The sequence below is a fragment of the Schistosoma haematobium genome, chromosome 3 (genome assembly GCF_000699445.3).
Source record: "Schistosoma haematobium chromosome 3, whole genome shotgun sequence".
Classification (NCBI taxonomy): Eukaryota; Metazoa; Platyhelminthes; class Trematoda; order Strigeidida; family Schistosomatidae; genus Schistosoma; species Schistosoma haematobium.
In genome coordinates, this window is record NC_067198.1 from 8,509,831 (window position 1) to 8,529,486 (window position 19,656).

Genomic DNA, 19,656 nt, shown 5'->3' on the forward strand with positions numbered 1-19,656 from the left:
ACACACTACAGAGAACCAAATAGATCATATTTGCATCAATAAAAAGTTTCGAAGGACAATGGAAGATGTGAGAACCATGGGGAGGATCTGACAAAGCTTCAGATCACCACCTGGTTGTAGCCAATTTAAAACTGAAACTAAAGAAGAACTGGACAACTGGACAAACAGCACTACAAAGGTTCAATACAGCCCTCCTTCGAGATACTGACAAACTCAATGAATTCAAGATAAATCTCAAAAACAGGTTCCAAGTCTTTAACCGAGTGTTGCTGAACCGAATGAAAGACTCAGTAGACGCTCAACTTCGAGATCAACAAGCTGGATTCCGTAAGGATCGGTCGTGTACAGACTAGATTGCGATACTACGGATCATCGTCGAACAATCAGTTGAGTGGAACTCGTCACTGTACATCAACTTCATTGATTATGAAAAAGGTATTTGACAGTGTAGAAAGGAGAACATTTTGGAAACTTCATGGACACTACGGAGTTCCTGAAAAGATTGTCAATATTATCCGGAACTCATACGACGGACTACAGTGCAAGGTCGTGCATGGAGGACAGCTGACAGATGCATTCCAAGTAAGGACCGGTGTCAGACAAGGCTGCCTACTCCCCCACTTCCTCTTTCTTCTGGTGGTCGAATGGATTATGAAGACTTCGACATCTGAAGAAAAACACGGAATACATTGAACAGCTCAGAACTAATTGGACGATTTGGACTTCGCAGATGACCTAGCCCTCCTATCAAGTACACACGAACAGATGCAGATGAAGACAGCCAGTGTAGCAGCAGTCTCTGCATCAGTAGGCCTCAGCATACACAAAGGGAAAACCAAGGTCCTCAAATTCAAAGCGGAGAACAGCAATCCAATCACTCTTGATGGCGAAACTTTGGAAGATGTGGAATCCTTCAATACCTGGGAAGCATAATCGATGAACAAGGAGGATCCGATGCAGACGTAAACGCGAGGATCGGTAAAGCAAGGGTCGCATTCCTACAATTGAAGAACATATGGAACTCAAAACAACTGTCTGTGAAGCAATATCAAAGTCAGAATTTTCAATAGGAACGTCAAGACAGTCAGTTCAACTGTAGGCAGCTGAAACTTGCAGAACTACAACAACCACCATCAAGAAGGTACAAGTATTTATAAATGGTTGTCTATGCAAGATACTCAACATCCATTGGCCGGATAACATCAGCAACAGCCTTCTGTGGGAGAGAACAAACCAACTTCCAGCTGAAGAAGAAATTAGGAAAAGACGATGGAAATGGATAGGACATACATTACGCAAATCACCAAACTGCATCACGAGGCAAACCCTAACTCGGAATCCTTAAGGAAAGCGGAAAACGGGTAGGCCAAAAAACACATTACGTCAGGAAATGGAAGTAGACATGAAAGAGATGAATAACAAGTGGGAAGGATTGCCCAGGACAGGGTTGGATGGCGAATGCTGGTGAGCGGCTTATGCTCCTTCACGAGGAGTAACAGGCGTAAGTAAGTAAGGAAGGAATTGTGAATGTCGTTTGCTGAACTGACTTAAATAGAAAACAAAGTCTCAGTATAGGTTGGAAGAATGATAATAACTCAAACAATCTCTATTCTGTTCTTCATTCGATTAAAGATTCATTGTTGTCTGGGTGTTGTTTTACTATGCAGTGCTTCCATTATTGCAGGTGTTGTTGACTTTTGGCTGTTGTGCAATGGATTCGACTGATCCGATATATTCTCCTTTTTTCGGTGTGATTGGCGCAGTTTCTGCAGTGGTATTTTGTTGTAAGCTTGAAATTCCTTTCTTTTTATGCTAGGCTTGGGCGCTGCTTATGGGACTGCCAAGTCCGGAGCAGGCATCTGCTCAGTGGGAGTGATGAGACCTGAATTAATCATAAAGTCAATTATTCCGGTTGTTATGGCTGGTATAATAGCAATTTATGGTCTCGTCGTAGCGGTTCTTATAGTTCAACGTGGTCAGGATTTGAAGAAACTTGACGTGTAAGTTAACATAACAGAAATTCATATCAGAACTCAGGTCTCTTAATCAGCTCGGTGCTGGCCTGAGTGTAGGACTTAGTGGTCTTGGTGCAGGTTTTGCCATTGGGATAGTTGGTGATGCTGGTGTACGTGGCACAGCTCAACAGTCTAGGTTATTCGTAGGAATGGTGCTAATCCTAATTTTCGCTGAAGTCCTTGGTCTTTACGGATTAATTGTCGCTCTTATTTTGTCCACAAAGTGAACTCTCTTACCTCAACTACCCTACTTACCCTGCTGTCTCATACTAATCAACTATGTCAAAAACATCTATTCTTTTGACATACTTATCAATATAACATTAATTTTATGTCGTCTGTGAAACTAATCAATTGACCTCGCTGAGAAATACACTCAGTGGTGATATTCATTTATCCTTTTACTTAACCAATCAGTCCATTCCAAATCATGTACGTCCAGCCGAAATCAGTTCTCCTCATATATTGGACGTGGTTAGTACATTTTGATTTTCATCTTTTTGTAAGTGATATAAAACTGCAAATCTGTAATCTGTTCGTGTCAAATGTTTTATCTGCGACATTTGAATGCACATTCTATTTTCAGTTAGCCTAATTTATTGCTGGACACATGCATAATACTTTTTCTTTGTGGTTATTGTCTTTTTGTATGTTAAGTCGATCCAGTTATACTAAATATAGAGTTTTCCTATCACTGTGTTAATCATATATCAACCAATACTTCAGATACTATGGACAGTCTTTCCAACTGTTACTATGATGATTTAATCTGCAGACAATGGGTACGTAGTCGTGGTGTGACTAGTCTTGAGCTAGTCAAGATGATAAGATTCGAGTAGATCCTGCCGAATTCCAAAGGGTTGCTTTGCTATAATCATTTAGTAGGTAGTTTAAAGCAACGTGGTTGTCAAGTTTAATATTTCCCAATCTCACTGCGAATGCTTACAGAGATGCGCTTGATTTATCTTTGTCTAGGCGTGTAGCAACTTTGTTATGTACAGTACAAGATTATTTTCATTTGGGCTCGGAATTCGTATTGTCAATTAGTCTTGTTCCTACGTTACTCATCCATGTATGCCTTAAACTTCTTTAATAAATGCAATTCATATAGTAGCGATTTAAGCACTTGCCGTCAGTCTGTTTAAAAGGACGAACTCAGCTTTTGCCATACCGACCTAGTCGTGTTTTTCTGAGTTTCACAAAGATTCGATAAGTTTCTCAGAATTGTTTTTTTACATCAAGTGATTAAGCTGATACAAATGGGTGTATGTTTACATCATAAGCACTAAGCAGCGACTCAAAATATGTATTAGAATTGAAACGAAATTAGCAACTATGATTAATTGATTTTATTGAAGCATAGTAGATATATTTAGCAATGTTTTACTTGGTTTTTGTCCCTTGCAACGAGGACTGCATGTGATAGCTGTCGTTAGCATTAGGTCCTAGATCTTGTTATTTAACTGATATCGCTGTCGAGCAGTTATGTTCGCTTGTAACTTAGTTGCTCCTACTTAAAGTCCGAAGATTGTTACGAAACAAGTCACCAATAAATAGTATATTTAAATCCAATTGAATTGGTATATGGTGCATGATAATCCCAATGGGCTATATCTATGATAACTCAATTCTGTGTTAACATTTTGTTTGCTGAGACAATATCCTCGTGAGATATGACAAGCTAAACTCAACCATTTATAAATATTGATTTTTCTTCCTTCATATGTTTCAACGAGTGGTTTGTCAGTCTGCATATAAAGTGAATTCTAATTGGTGGTGGTCACCTAGTCTCTGTCCTTATTCTATATAGCGAGTGGTTAGGTATACTGTTTGACACCCAAATGTTAGCATTACTCAAGTGAATAAGTTCGGTTTAATATAATTTTTCTCAGTGAATTCCGGAAAAAAACTTATTGACGAGTTCAGTTATCTTTCCCGAGAAATTTTTTGTTTTGATTACTTAAAACCATATATGAATACGTCCAAACATAATCCGATGCATTATCATATTTCGCTGTACTGATATGTGTGAAACGAGTAGTCAATGAGGGTGAATGAGCCTAGTGCAGCATCTCCTGAAGTACAGGTGATAGCCGTTAAGGGTTTCTACGTGTTTTCATTGAGCAAATGATTGATGATAGGTCGTAGGTATTAAGTGGAATGTTGCATCAGCAGTTCCACAAGATGCCCAGTTAAATCGCAAACTAGTCTAAACAATCGAAAAAAATCCTATATCATATGGGGTAACTACAGTAATCTAGTGGATGCATTGTCGCAATCCTTCGTTTCTCCATATAATAATAAGCTTAAGTTACAGTGAGAATATCAAAACATGTAAATAATCCAATCGATGAACCTCTAATAAATTAAGATACCCTGGATTGTGTTTCCAGTTGCTAATTAATGTTTGTAGATACTTAACTGTATCCTTCGTTATCATCAAAATTAAATGTTTGTCTGGGTCATATTAGTCAGCTGTAGCTCGCTGAGAGAAGCCTTCTGGAGACTGGTTGCTTGTCCTTAATATTTCTAACTAATATAGTTTTGCAATATCGCATTGTTATTTTCTGGCTGTGGGAAAATATGCCACCGACACATCAGTAACTACAAATTTAACTTACGCGAAAGTTGTGCAAGAAGAACACTCTTAGTAATTAATAATAACTCATCAGTAGGATCTATATTAATTGATTGTTGAATAAATGCAGAAAAGTGTTTCTGGGAGTTATGATTTATCTGCATACATTCCCTCTTATTATTTCCTTTCTCTCTGGATTCATCTTCCATATAAATAAATTACGACTACAACTTAAAACATCTCTTGAAATAGCTTCTGTTGTTCGAGCATTACGTCAACCAGGTAAAAGGGATTTATGCTTAAAGAGATTACGTAATATGGCTTATGGTTGGTTGGAGTGACTCACATTCATTCTTCTTGCACATGATATTACTATCCTGATATTTCTCAAGTTTCTAATTAATTTGTTAGTGTGAACTTATTGTCTTTATACGAGATGATTTTATTTAATTCGTTTTTTATACTACGATTGATAGAAACATTTCATCAAGCTGAATCTTTGTGAAACTATTTTTCATAAAAGAGTCAAAGTTTACTCTGTATGTGTGATGTACTTAAAGTTTTTTGCAATTTACATTGCTGAACAAGACTAGAAAAATTAAACCTACATTCAATGTGACCTCAGTTTAACCGATACCGATTTTGTCTATTAATATATACATATGTATACAATGTTGGAAAACTAATTTCTTTTATAATGTTTAATTTAAGTCATAAAATTACATTTTGGTACATTATACATCGCATGAATGAAATCTTATTAATTAGATAATAACGTAGAATCTTCGAGGTGGACATGATATCGAAATCAAAATGAACTAAATCAATACATTGAAATGAACTATTATACGATGAATGCATTTTTTTATTACCAAAAAAATTATGCAAATTTTTTATCTCACCTGTATAGTAACTTTGTCTAATAAGTTTATTCATTAGGATTTTAATTTGTAGTCGTAGTTTATGTATATGTTATGGTTTTTAAAAATGAATTCGTACGGTATTTCATTTACGCATAATACAATTTCATTCCATGCACTGTATGAATGTGTCTCACTACTAAATTACTCTGCCACTCATCCATTAATTATTGGTTTGTGTACTCGAGATGAAAGTACACTATCTTGTATATGTATGTTTGAGAGCTAGTGATACAATCAAAATGCCTAAAACAAATTCAGTAAAGTGAGGGGGGGATATTTCAGTCACTCACTTACCAAACGCGGTTATGATAACTTTGTCTTCTCAGTATCGCGTAGTTAAGGTCTTTCAAAGTAAGTAACGGTTTGAAAAGAGGTTTATAGTTCGTCTAGTCATTTATACCTGTAATATTAGTAAGGATGTGGATTTTTCCGTTGTTGATATTGATGACTTTCGATCAACTTTTGTTGGAATAAGTGCTTCCTATGTGGGTTCCCTCAATATAGCCACTTCGTTTCAAGTTTTATGGAACTAGTGCATTAAAGGTAACAATGGAGTCTAGAACTCGTGTATTTTATTATTTGGGTCTCATTAGCTGGATATACTTGGACTTCTGGCTTTATTATTTACATTGCGACTTGAACCCATCTTTCTTTTCAAACGCTAACTATTTGTTCACTGAGCTGCTAAGTCTTGATGGTCCCTAACCTGCTTCGGTTTGGGCACCCGGGCAGTATCGCAGCCCACACGCAAATGATGAACTCTCTGTTTCTATGGCAACTACTTTTCTCGCTTCAAATAACAATCAAATTATTATTATTATTTACCACATTATTCACCCACTCTTATACTTATACAGCGGCTCGTCTTAGGTGGAAATTCGACTGTATCTAAACGTCCTCGAGTCACTGTCCGGTTGAAAATTGTATGTTACCACTGAATATGAGTACTGAAGCAGTTTTTCTGAAATCACGTGCACCATTCAAACTGGCTGCCTTCAACGTCGCACACTTATGCAGGTCGGACAACAGATAGGGCTGGCTATGTCTTTGGAACGTCTTAATATCGACGTGTGTTGTCTATCTGAGACCCGTATTCAAGACTCTGGTGAAGTACTACAAATTCGATCTCCATCTGTCGCTTCGAAAAGCTTGTTTTACGTGCGCTTATCCGGAGACCCTGTGGCATCTTCGTCTGGTCTTGCTGGCGTTGGTGTCGCACTAAGCACTAGGGCTGAGGCAGCACTAATCGATTGGATCCCCATTAACAGTCGGTTATGTGCTGTTAGATTAGAAAGTTCCATCAAAGTGATAAGAAATCGGTGTGAGAAACGATGTCTTTTCATCATCTCCGCCTATGCCCCGACAGATTGCAGCCCGGATGCAATCAAGGATGAGTTTTACCACCAGTTATCTGTTCTTCTCCAGAAAGTGCGTTCGACAGATATTGTAGTACTAGCCGGAAACTTGACTGCTCAGGTCGGGCGTCTAGGCACAGAAGAGAGTCGTTTAGGTGGCCGATGAGGACTCGTTGGTCGCAGGTCAGATAACGGGGACCATCTACTGCAACTATGCACAGACCACAACCTGTTTCTGGCTAGCACTAACTTTCGGCACAGTCATCGCCGATGTGCCAGCTGGCGTCCTCCCTCTGCATCCCAAGCCTGGACTCAGATTGATCACATCGCGATCAGCTACCGCTGGCGTGGTTGTGTACAAGACTGTCGCTCCTTTTGGAGTACCTATCTGGACTCTGACCATGCCTTGGTCTGCGCCAATCTTGCCTTACTTTCCAGTGGACAACGAAGTGACCGCCACCAAAGGATTAATGTCAGCAAGTTGGTTGCAACTTCTGTTGCTAGTAAGTATCGAACCGAGTTAGCTTCTAGGCTAGCTACCATTCCACCGAAAAGTATAGATGAGCGTTGGTTGCAATTGCATGACGCCATGAAAATGGCGGGTACAGTCAGTTGTGGGTTTGCGAAACGTCCCGCTTTTAAGCACTGGGTTTCTTCAGGTTCCTTACAACTCATTGAAGCCCGTCGGTCTACTCCGGGTGATCGTGAGTTTGACCATAAACGAAGGATGTAACGTAAGGGAATTGGGCAAAGCTTGCTTAAGGACCGAGAAGCCTGGTGGTCGAAGCGTGCTAATGAGTTGGAAGCAGCAGCTGCATCTGGTAATTACCAGAAGCTCTTCTAACCTTTAGGGGCCCGTGGATCTCGACTCCATTTAGATCGTATGGATGTTTGCTATCGCCTATTCTCGTATATAATCGTCGACTTAAATCGCGTTAGTCAATAACGGAATTAAATAAGTCGAATAACGAGAATTGACTTGTGAATACATATATTTTGTATATGAAGCGAATGAAACAGCAAAGCAAGATGACACGCAGGGAAGATGGCTGGGAAGCCAACTCTATTTTAGTCAAGCGTTACTCAATGTTTATAGTCGGACAAAATAAAGCTACAGACATGTGATTAATGGGATAAGAAGGGCACACACATATACGCTCATATAAAAACAATCAAGACTGACAAGCGAATAATTGACAAGGTCAAAATATGACTTGAGTAGAATGAATAGAATGGAATGTCCGAAAGCTAGAATAAGGTATATGGGCTTAAAATAATAACTGACACTACAAACTCATCCGAGCCACTGGCAGCAAGAAGTCTGGTGTGAGCGAAACAATCTGCGAGGATGATGGGATGCCAATCACTAACATCCATCGACGTCTTGGACGTTGGGCAGAATTTTTCGAAGGGCAGTTCAACTGGCCTGCTGCTCCGGCAACATCGGTCAGACTGTCCTGCCCTCCATGGCCGGTGACGACCAATCCACCAAATGAGGCGGAAGTCCGCAAGGAACTCCAACTCTTAAAGCGTTACAAATCACCTGGCCCAAATGACTTACCTCCGGCTCTTTTTAAAGATGGTGGTGACTTTCTGATTAAGGAATTGACGACGTTGTTTACAAAGGTTTGGGAACTAGAGAGTGTACCAACGTCATGGAATGAGTCGATAGTTGTCCCTTCTTTTAAAAGGGTTCACGTCGTTCCTGTAACAACTATCGGGGGATAAGTCTACTTCCTATTGCGTCCAAGCTATAGGCTTCCGTCATACTTCGTAGGTTGTTCAAAACCCGAGAAAGATTGACTCGCGAGGAGCAGGTTGGGTTTCGTTCTGGTCGAGGATGTATTGATCATATCTTCACCCTCCGCTAAATGTTAGAACGCCGCCATACTTATCAAAGGCCAACAGTCGTAGTGTCTCTGGACATCAGGGCTGCCTTCGTTGGACAAAACTGTTCTCTGGGACTGTCTATTGAAGAAGGGTGTGCCTGAGAAGTTTATTAACATCCTAAAGACCCTATATACAAACACCTAAGGCAGAGTGAGGGCATACAACTACCTCTCTCCATTGTTCCATTCGAGCAGTGGGGTTAGGCAGGGTTGCCCAATTTCACCATTCCTCTTCAACTTTGCCATCGATGACATTCTGGAAACAGCTCTGGTGGATGTAAGTAATGGTGGTGTGGATCTGTTACCTGGAGAAAGACTTTTCGACCTTGAGTATGCGGATGATATCTAAGCCATACAATCCGCACTTAATCAGTTGGAATGTGTTTTGCCCCTTCTAAGTCCAAAGTACTTTTCAAAACTGGCTGGACCTTGATCCTTCACACACTCTGGGTAGTGAGCAGATAGAAGTAGTCGAGAAGGTTGCGTATCTGGGTAGTTGATCAGGTGCTGGTAGTGAGATCGATTCGCGTACAGTGAAGGTCAGATATTTATGCCTCTCCGAGTTGAGGACGTTAGAAGACTCTCTGTGTTCGATCATCGCTGTCTCCGAAGGATTGCTGACACCCAGTGGCAACACCATGTCAGTAATGCAGAGGTTCGGCATCGTGTGTTCGGGCACAGAGATGATAATTCAATTGGTGTCACCGTCTTGAAACACCGACTTCGTTGGCTTGGACATGTTCTACGAATGTCGTCCCAGAGAACTCCACGTTGTGCACTATTTGCCGACTCTAGGACTGGTTGGAAGAAGCGGAGAGGTGGTCAGTGCATGACATGGTGTCGTGGCAAGAAAGAAAGCTGCAAAGGACTGGCTTGTGTCGGTCCTTCACGACTCCCTGGTTGGGGTCTGAGAGATGGTGCTACACAGTGGCTAGAGACGTTATCAGATATGGCTCAGAATAGAAGCCAGTGGCGATCCTACTGTAACCTTCTTTTACTTTCTTCATAAAAAGTGGTTGTGTCTCCCTTACCTGAAAGATTTCTTCTGATTGTACCTTTCCGTTCCTCATTATTACCATTATTATTACTACACTACCTTACACCAATCTCTTCGTTATTGTTCTCTTTTTTTTCTCCGAATTCTCATTGTTTTGTGTGGCGTATATATATTGGCGCTCTCATACCAATATTTATGTGTTCAACTAAATAAATAATGGGTAATAAGCTCACATAATAGCAAAGACTGATTAAAATTCAGTCCTAAATATCAACAACGGGATAATTCACACGATTAGCAATAATAACAATATAAACATCCTACTAGTGCTTTTTGAACTCGGGGTTTGAACCGCAAGTTAATCGGTCCGAGTACAAATGTATGCATCAACACGAGTGCAGGTTCATCCAGCCGATAAGTCCCAAATTGGACAGGATGTGTATCGTGGGTTCCACCACTAGTTATAATTCGTTTGGTTCCTTCCTACTTTTAGTAAAATAGTAATAAATGCAACAATTTACGTCGCATCCAGTTGGTTTCTTTTTCAGGTGCGATACATACATTTACTAGAAGTGTTTGTAGTTATGAGTCATTCTAAATCAGCATACAGGTTGTCACAGACCTAATGTGCTTAATTCTGCTACATTACATCAGCACAGTGAAATGAAGTTATTATGACGAATTACAAGTGTTTAAATAAAGGTAGTGTCAGTAGCAGTGAGAAAGATAAAACATACGAAATGAATCCGTTAAACGGAATTACGAAACTTATGGCTTAAGTGATTATCTGTACTTAGCCTCATATAATAAGGGTGTTTGGTAGATTTTCACCGTAAGTTCTATACATTTACTCAATTTCATCAGTAACTATTACATAGAAAAATGTGTATTTATGAGGACAGTTTAACATTTCATGTCCACATTTGTGTTCTGTTAAACTGAAAGTCTTTTAAGAAACGTTTATAAATAAGCTTGTAACAAAAGCCTAAACTGCTTAGAGGTTCCTTTATTTTTGTCAATAATATTCTCCGATTGTGTTTTCAAAAAATAAATATCTTACATGTAATGAGTAAAACATTTGTCACCTACTGTGGTGATTGATCGTTGCACTAAATCAAAAACTGGTTGGAGCTGAAATAATATTGGATGCCAACCTAAGGGTTTGAATAGTTAAGTATTCACCATGAGACTTGAAGGTTCAATCTATGGTGAGGTGGTGAATGAGCACTGATGAGGCGCCTTAAACTAGGATGAGATAGTCTGTCCAGTGCTCCCTTGATTTTCAATGGTACCACAGCTAGTCAATCTCTGACGAATACAACTTATAAAATGTCTTGAATAATGACAAATATGTCCATTCAATAAGCCAGTTATATTCAAGTTTTTCCATAACCTGAATATTCTTCACCTAAAACCTGTCTGTTTCTCGTTAACCGTTTACTATAAGTAAAAATATGACATGTTATATTGATAAAATCTGTGTATCATTTCTTATGCTACTTAAGATAAAATACTTTGATGCTAATTCATGGACGTTTCCGGCTGGTAATTGATGTGTTTCATTCAAAGTTATTAGTGTATGATGTGATCAGAAGCTGCAATTACTATTAATAATACTGATTATCAGAGTGTTATTTCATTTTATACGTTAATTGGATTCTGTCTATTTAACACACATTGAGTTTTGTGCCCCTAACGCAAAACAAGAGCGGGAACTTTCGAGAAAACTTCATTAGATTTGCACAAAACAAGGGTATTTATAAGATTTTCAGGGACCTTACAGTTTTAGAGACTAAGAAAAGATACAACAATTGGTAGTGAACTTGAAAATTGTTTTTTAAGATTTGGGAGAAGCCCAATGAGTTACTTCCTAGTTTTCTTGGAGGGTTTTTCAAGAAATACTGATTGCTATTAGTTTAGCGTATTTGTGCAGATTGTAAGATTTTCAGTTTATTCACGAGCTGATCTTATCTAGACCACAATAAAAAACCTAAAAGCATTGGAGACCTGTCTCGTCCCAGTATAAGACTTCCCAGGACCTTCGGTCTGGTGCGCGAATGCTTCACCTCCAGGCCACTAACCACTACCCAAACATGTTAATGTCTAACTTCAATCAATTCGCGGTGTTATGTGACCCTCATTCATTTATTAGGGCAGGTAACTCACATCCAACACAAATAGAACTACACTGGTCTAGAGATTAGGCGTTCGCGCGCAAAACCGAATGTCCTGAGTTTGGCTCCTGCCTTCGTTGTTGTGGATACGCACTGCTGAGGAGTCACGTACTAAAACGAGATGGACGTCCGGTGGTTCCTTAGTGGTGGTCCAATTAAGATCTGTTCGTGATTTGAACTGTGAAAGTACTAACTGATTACAGTGGTTCTGCACTTTTCATTAAAATTTTTTAAAATAAATACTGAATAATTCAGTAAAATTATTTTACCAGTTTATATAAAATATCAACTTTCTCATTTCATATGGGGAAGTCATGGTGATTAATTCAACTCCATATAGTCATTCATAGTGTAATGAGGTCAGTTGTCATGTTTATTTGTTCGGGATGACGAAAGTTAAAGTACAAAGAAACATTAACTAATTGCGTTCAACTGTTCCGAAACATTGAAACAATAGATCTTGTTCATCATTCTCTTGTGTTTCAAATTTATTGGTATCTGATTTTTATTTCTGCAGAAATACGATATCTAAACACAATTTTAATAGAAAAACAGTTGGATACAACAAAATCGCTAACTAACCTCAAAAGTTAAGTCGATGATTGCAAAGTTTTGATTCCAGTGTGAACATGAGACTGCAGTTGATGAAATCTCAATGAAGTGAAAGAGATGTACTATATACTACAGTTGAGTGGATTACTAGTTACATTTCATTTCTCATTGTCTTTATATGTAAGAAATAATTTTATCTATTTACTGATTAGACATAACTCCGCCTGGAGTCACTCCGAGGGCTACTGCCGGTCCCAAGCCCGAATAAAGGAGGAGGGTTGGGCATGGGGTTATCGTTCCCATCCCGTAGAAAACTAACTCGCTAAAAAAACGCCAACCAGAAAAAATTATTCAAACCTTTTAAACTCTGCCCTGGGAGTCAGAAGGTCTTCATTTAGAAGAACTATGACGCCTCATGATGAAAGCCGAATTCCTTCGGAAGCCACTAGGCCGATGCCCCTTTCTGACAACCAGAGCAACCATTTATTTGGGTACATGGAATGTTCGTACAATGTGGGACACCGGGAGAGCCTTCCAAATTGCTGCGGAAATGAGAAGATACAACCTAGAGGTACTTGGGAGCAGTGAAACACATTGGACACAAGTTGGACAACAACGACTAACTTCAGGAGAGCTTCTGTTATACTCCGGCCACGAAGAAAAAAAAATGCCCCAAATACACAAGGAGTTGCATTGATGCTGTCCAAACAAGCACAAAATGCACTTATAGGATGGGAATCTCATGAACCAAGGATCATCAAAGCCTCTTTCAAAACAAAGAAAGAGGGCATTTCAATGAAAATCATCCAATGCTATGCGCCTACCAACGACTACAATGAAGACGCTAAAGACCAATTCTACAATAGGCTGCAGTCAATCGTCGAGAAGTGCCCAACAAAGGACCTGACCATTCTGATGAGAGATTTCAATGCCAAGGTTGGAACGGACAACACTGGATATGAAGACGTCATGGGACGACACGGACTTGGAGAAAGGAACGAAAATGGTGAGAGATTTGCAAATCTATGTGCCTTCAATAAGCTGGTCATAGGCGGCACCGTATTCCCACATAAACGCATTCATAAAACCATATGGACTTCACCGGATCACTCTACACAAAACCAAATCGACCATATTTGCATCAGTAAAAAGTTCAGGAGGACTATAGAGGACGTGAGAACCAAGAGGAGCTGATATAGCATCAGATCATCACTTGCTGGTCGCCAAGATGAAATTGAAACTCAAGAAGCACTGGACAATGGGGCGGACAATATCACAAAAGTTCAATACGACCTTTCTTCAGGATACTAACAAACTCAACAAATTCAAGATGGTCCTCAGCAACAAGTTCCGGGCCTTTCATAATCTACTCAACGGAGAAGGAACTACTGTGGAGAGCAACTGGAAGGGGATCAAAGAGGCAATCACTTCAACATGTCATAAGGTCCTGGGTCACAAGAAGCATCATCACAAGGAATGGATCACTGTTGATACACTGGATAAGATTCAAGAAAGGAGGAACAAGAAGGCAGCAATCAATACCAGTCGAACAAGAGCAGAAAAAGCCAGGGCACAAGCTGAATACACAGAAGTAAACAAACAGGTGAAGAGGAGCATCAGAACCGACAAACGTAAATATGTGGAAGATTTGGCAACGACGGCGGAAAAGGCTGCAAGAGAAGGAAACATGAGACAATTGTATGACACGACAAAAAAACTCTCTGGAAATCGCCGCAAACCAGAACGACCAGTGAAAAGCAAAGAAGGCAAGGTAATCACCAACATTGAAGAGCAACAAAACAGGTGGGTAGAACACTTCAAAGAACTCTTGAATCGACCAGCTCCACTGAACCCACCCAACATCGAAGCAGCACCGACGGACCTCCCAATCAATGTTGTCCCACCAACAATTGAAGAAATCAGCATGGCCATCAGACAAATCAAGAGTGGCAAAGGAAACAAGACCAGACAACATTCTAGCAGAGGCACTAAAGGCAGACGTAGCGGCAACTGCAAGGATACTCCACATTCTCTTCAGCAAAATTTGGGATGAGGAACAAGTACAAACAGACTGGGAAGAAGGACTTCTGGTCAAAATCCCAAAGAAAGGCGATCTCAGCAAGTTTGATAACTGCAGGGGCATCACTCTTCTCTCAATACCAGAAAAAGTCTTCAACAGGGTATTGTTAAACAGGATGAAGGACTGAGTAGACGCCCAACTTCATGACCAACAGGCAGGATTCCGTAAGGATAGATTGTGTATAGACCAAATCGCAACTCTACGGATCATTGTGGAACAATCAATTGAATGGAATTCATCACTCTACATCAACTTCATTGACTACGAAAAGGCATTTGATAACGTGAACAGAACAACACTATGGAAACTTCTTCGACACTACGGCGTGCCCCAGAAGATAGTCAATATCATACAGAACTCATATGATGGATTACACTGCCAAATTGTGCATGGAGGACAGTTGACAAAGTCGTTCGAAGTGAAGACCGGTGTTAGGCAAGGTTGCTTACTCTCACCCTTTCTCTTTCTCCTGGTGATCGACTGGATCATGAAGACGTCAACATCTGAAGGGAAGCGCGGGATACAATGGACATCTAAGATGCAGTTGGATGATCTAGACTTCGCAGATGATCTGGCTCTTCTATCCCAAACGCAACAACAGATGCAGGAGAAGACGAACAGTGTGGCAGCAGCCTCAGCAGCAGTAGGTCTCAATATACACAAAGGGAAAAGCAGGATTCTCCGATACAACACAGAATGCACCAATCCAATCACAATTGACGGAGAAGATTTGGAAGATGTAAAAACCTTTACGTATTTGGGCAGCATCATTGATGAACAGGGTGGATCTGATGCAGATGTGAAGGCGCGGATCGGCAAAGCAAGAGCAGCATATTGACAACTGAGGAACATCTGGAACTCAAAGCAACTGTCAACCAACACCAAGGTCAGAATTTTCAATACAAATGTCAAGACAGTTCTACTGTATGGGGCAGAAACCTGGAGAACTACGAAAGCCATCATCCAGAAAATACAGGTGTTTATTAACAGTTGTCTACGCGAAATACTTCAGATCCATTGGCCGGACACTATTAGCAACAACGTACTGTGGGAGAGAACAAACCAGATCCCAGTGGAGGAAGAAATCAGGAAGAAGCGCTGGAAGTGGATAGGACACACATTGAGGAAAGCACCCAACTGCATCACAAGACAAGCCCTCACATGGAATCCTCAAGGCGAAAGGAAAAGAGGAAGACCAAAGAACACATTACGCCGAGAAATGGAGATAGACATGAGAAAAATGAACAAGAATTGGATGGAACTAGAAAAGAAGGCCCAGGATAGAGTGGGTTGGAGAATGCTGGTCGGCGGCCTATGCTCCATTGGGAGTAACAGGCGTAAGTAAGTAAGTACTGATTAGACATAAAACTTACTGAACTTCAAAATCGTTAGTGAAATATGAGGTCATATAATAAATTGATTATACCTGTAGATTAAAGACATGATTAGAATATGGCGAAAAAAAGCGTGATGTGTCGGAATTTAAACAAATAACCTCGACTTTACAATTGCAAAGAAGACTATAAATTACTTAGATTTTGTGAATAAATGGTAATTCTGACGTGTATGGTAGTCTGTGGTAGCTTTTCTAGTTCGTATTTTCCTGCTTGTTTGTTTCCGGGTGTTCTCGCTTTCCGTTTACTTTTTTGTTGCATCTCAAGGTAACATGTATTGTCATGACAGCTGAATTGTTGCTTTACAACTTTGAATATTAGAATTTCACCTGAGTATCTGAATTCTTTCTCTCCCATCATGTGTGCGTGCGTGGAGATTATTGATGACGTTTGTTGGTTCCACCTCTTGTTTCGCATAGATCTCGTTCTTGTCGGAAGTTACTCCTAACCGTTCGGTAGACGGAATTACTGTGATTCATCTAAAATGATCGCAGACAGGTTGGTTGACCGATTAAGATATAAAATCAACCTGGTAACAGGGCTCTAATATCATTTTGTTTATTGTTGACAACTGGGAACAACTTTATTTCGCTCTTTTAAATAATTCTTTTTTTTTAAGCGGAAAAAAATGATGAATGACAATGTGTTAAAAAATCAGCCAAAGTGGATTATAATTAAGATTACAATTCCACAGTAAGTTATTAATTAATTAATGGATAATGGTTACCGTTCTGCCCCATACGAACGGTTGATCTATTCTGACTTTTAGTTGTCAGGATTTCACATAGGATCAACCATATCTTGAGATGTGTTTATATTTTGTAACCAATAATTAGACGACAGTTCTACTAATATCAGTATCAATAGTATCTTCATATTTGTGAGTTAACCATAGTCAAACTCATTATTCGCGAAATTCCAACCGATAGCATCAAGGCTCACTATGGCACTGAAATCGCGGATTGATTGCAGTTGAAAATTTGGAACATTGAATGCAAACTTAGCTGACTAGAGATTACACTCTGTTGTAGGTTTTTACTTCTTTGGAGTCTCGGAGTAAGAGGAACCAGCTGTTTATTACTGCCTGGTTTTCATTAGTTGTCGTAAATTTTTTCGATTCCTAACGAAGACTGTCTCTACAACCTACTCAAATGAATGGAATTTCGCAGTTACACTCACCGTTTTCTGCTATTCTATCCACTTACGATATAAACTTCCTATGCAAATGAGAAGACTGAAATCAGCAAGAAAACATAGTTTTCAAAATCAAACTGTGATGTACGAAAAACATGGCATACATACATTTGCTCTTCTGACCCAGACAAGGGGATATAAGCTGAAATGTTGGGTAGAACAATTGACTTTCATTAGTTGGTTTCCTCGTTTACAGCTTCTCATTTATCGTTCGGTTTTGAGATGTTTTACCAGCTCTACCAAGTAGTATGTTTACACTCAACCTGCCGTTTATCGATAGACATCAGTAGTATGTAACACTAATCGAAAGTGGAAATCCTGGTAGCAGAGGGTTAAGAAGATTAAGTTGAAGAGAATAGAAAGGAATTTCTAATAAGAATCATACAGAATGTGAAGAATAAGTGGTGGACATTTGCAAATAAAGCATCCAATGTAATGTTTTCATATTTTACCGACACAAAAGTTTGTCTCCCACTTGTGCAAAACGGGGTCCGGGGAGAGTGCAGCTATGCGGACGCCGCTGCGGGGTCGGGAGAAGAGGCGCTAGTTGGGGTGGTCTAGTGCAGGGAGTTGAAGTCAAGTGGATTGTTCTGATAGGGCGGCATTGGCTGTATATGGCTCAGCAAGTTGCAGGAGAGCGTGCATTGAACGTTTCAGGTGCTGGGTGGACATCAGGTTTTGATAGCCCTGCAGATCGACAGAGCTACAAAGGTCAACGAGCCACAGACGACGTTTCGACAGTGTGGTATAGATTGCAGTAAAGAAGGAAGTGGCACAGCGAGCAGAACAGCCGCAAGACCAACCGCTTAAAGGGGGAACGAATTTGGTGTAACTTATGTCGACAGAGAGCTGTTTTCTCGTCCATTACAAACCAACTCAATATTGTTGCTGTCAGAACTCTATCACTACTGAATTGTTGAAAGTTTGAAGCTAGTTTCGTAACCTTACAGTCAATAACCTTGTAGGGAAATCATTTTGTAGTATATTTATTTCAGAAATAAGGATAACGTTTATTTTAATAATATTATTAGCTAGTGGGTAAACTTGAATTCTGTTCACATTTTAAATAACTGTCAGTTGATGAAGTATTAAAAACCAAAAATAAGTGCTGAATAATATTTATTCTTTCCCTGTGGTTCTTACCACTATAAAACTTGCTATTAACGGATTGAAGTTTCAGTTTGATGAAATTCAAACTTGTAAAAAATTTGTATGGGGATCGATATTATGATGGGAATGCATAGTGACACCAGATCCAAAGAGCTGACCGAAATCTATTTGGTTCGGCTAATAGGATTAGTGGACAGGGTACTTGGTCTTGCCATTATTAGGTGTTGAACATGTTATTACTAATCTATTTAAGTAATCTATGGTCCGCTAAATGGTTATTTTTATTCTGTTTAGATTTTAAGGATTTTTAGTATCCCGTTGATATTGAGGACTGCAGTTGATTAATCTCTGTTGCCATATGTGTTTCTTGGGCGAATTATTTTTATATAGCCATTTCGCTACAAGTTTTGTGTAATAGATGGGTTTTAGCTAGTAGTGGAATCCAGGACTCGAGTTTCTCCGTATTTGGGACTTATCATTTGGATGTACGTGGACTCAGGTGTAGATATTCACATTGAAACTTAAATTCAGTATCTTCCTCATCAAACCCTATCGGGTTAATTACTGAGCTACTGATTTTGAATTGCCACTGACTTGTTCAAAGGGTATGTTATTTATATTACTAGTAGTAAGAGCTCGTAGTTTCCCATCGTTCATATCCAGGACTGGAATTGTTTTGTTGTTATTATAGACAAAATCAATCTATTTCAAACAAAATTGAGCTTTCAAATTGGTCTACAGAAAATACAGTCAAACTGTCAGAGTTCAAATTAAGGGAGATATCAACAATAACCAGTTGTGGGCTTAGTTCGTACGAAATTGCAGAATGCACACAGTTAAGTAGTACTGTTTTAGCTAAAACAAAGATTTTAAACATATTACAGACTGACCTCTGTTTGTCAAGAAAAATAGATAATTTTCATCGAAATACTCTAAATAGGTTCTGTTTTGTCTAAGTATGAAACTCTTCAGTAACGCAGACTCAAGAATACTGGCAAGATTAAATATTAAAACTTCCAGATTTTGATATGGAATGATATCAATGGAAAAAAGAACGAGCCGTGTTCTCAGCTTTAGTCACTTTATAATATGTATGGTACGACGTTCATACAGTGTTGTCAGTTACACTTGTCTCACTCACAGCATGATTAAACTCCATCATTAATGTCTCACCTTTAGAACTTCAAAAATCCATCTTAGAGTTAGTTGCCAAAGAGTTCAGGATATGTATCAAAAACTACCCTATTTTGGATGTATGGACCACTGAGTTGACATACGGTTACTTAAGATCTAGTATGCACCACCAGTCCATCGGTCGTAGGCAACGAAGAACATAGCATATATGCTCATCAGTTTAAGTCAAGACACCCCAGCACAGCTAGATAAAATTATCAA

General features: G+C 39.4%; 2 protein-coding genes across 2 annotated transcripts; both read left to right on the top strand.

The window, feature by feature from the left end:
• The first annotated feature begins 1,559 nt into the window (after positions 1–1,559).
• ATP6V0C_1 (V-type proton ATPase 16 kDa proteolipid subunit) lies at positions 1,560–4,677 on the top strand. The gene is made up of 3 exons (XM_051212934.1): positions 1,560–1,784; positions 1,817–2,000; positions 2,038–4,677. Exons 1-3 carry the CDS (start codon positions 1,712–1,714, stop codon positions 2,240–2,242), a joined length of 462 nt encoding a protein of 153 aa, XP_051068858.1. The 5' UTR covers positions 1,560–1,711; the 3' UTR covers positions 2,243–4,677.
• A 5,141-nt stretch (positions 4,678–9,818) lies between these two features.
• MS3_00000030 (uncharacterized protein) lies at positions 9,819–14,625 on the top strand. Its single transcript, XM_051207964.1, has one exon. It carries the CDS (start codon positions 13,712–13,714, stop codon positions 14,534–14,536), a length of 825 nt encoding a protein of 274 aa, XP_051068859.1. The 5' UTR covers positions 9,819–13,711; the 3' UTR covers positions 14,537–14,625.
• Positions 14,626–19,656: the final 5,031 nt, after the last annotated feature.

What these genes read in the sequence shown, in the direction of transcription:
- ATP6V0C_1 (XM_051212934.1), top strand. Translation starts at nt 1,712, where the DNA reads ATGGATTCGACTGATCCGATATATTCTCCTTTTTTCGGTGTGATTGGC. An exon ending in TTCTGCAGTGGTATTTTGTT is followed by an intron (nt 1,785 to 1,816) that starts GTAAGCTTGAAA and finishes TTTTTATGCTAG; the next exon opens with GCTTGGGCGCTGCTTATGGG. An exon ending in GATTTGAAGAAACTTGACGT is followed by an intron (nt 2,001 to 2,037) that starts GTAAGTTAACAT and finishes ATCAGAACTCAG; the next exon opens with GTCTCTTAATCAGCTCGGTG.
- MS3_00000030 (XM_051207964.1), top strand. Translation starts at nt 13,712, where the DNA reads ATGAAATTGAAACTCAAGAAGCACTGGACAATGGGGCGGACAATATCA.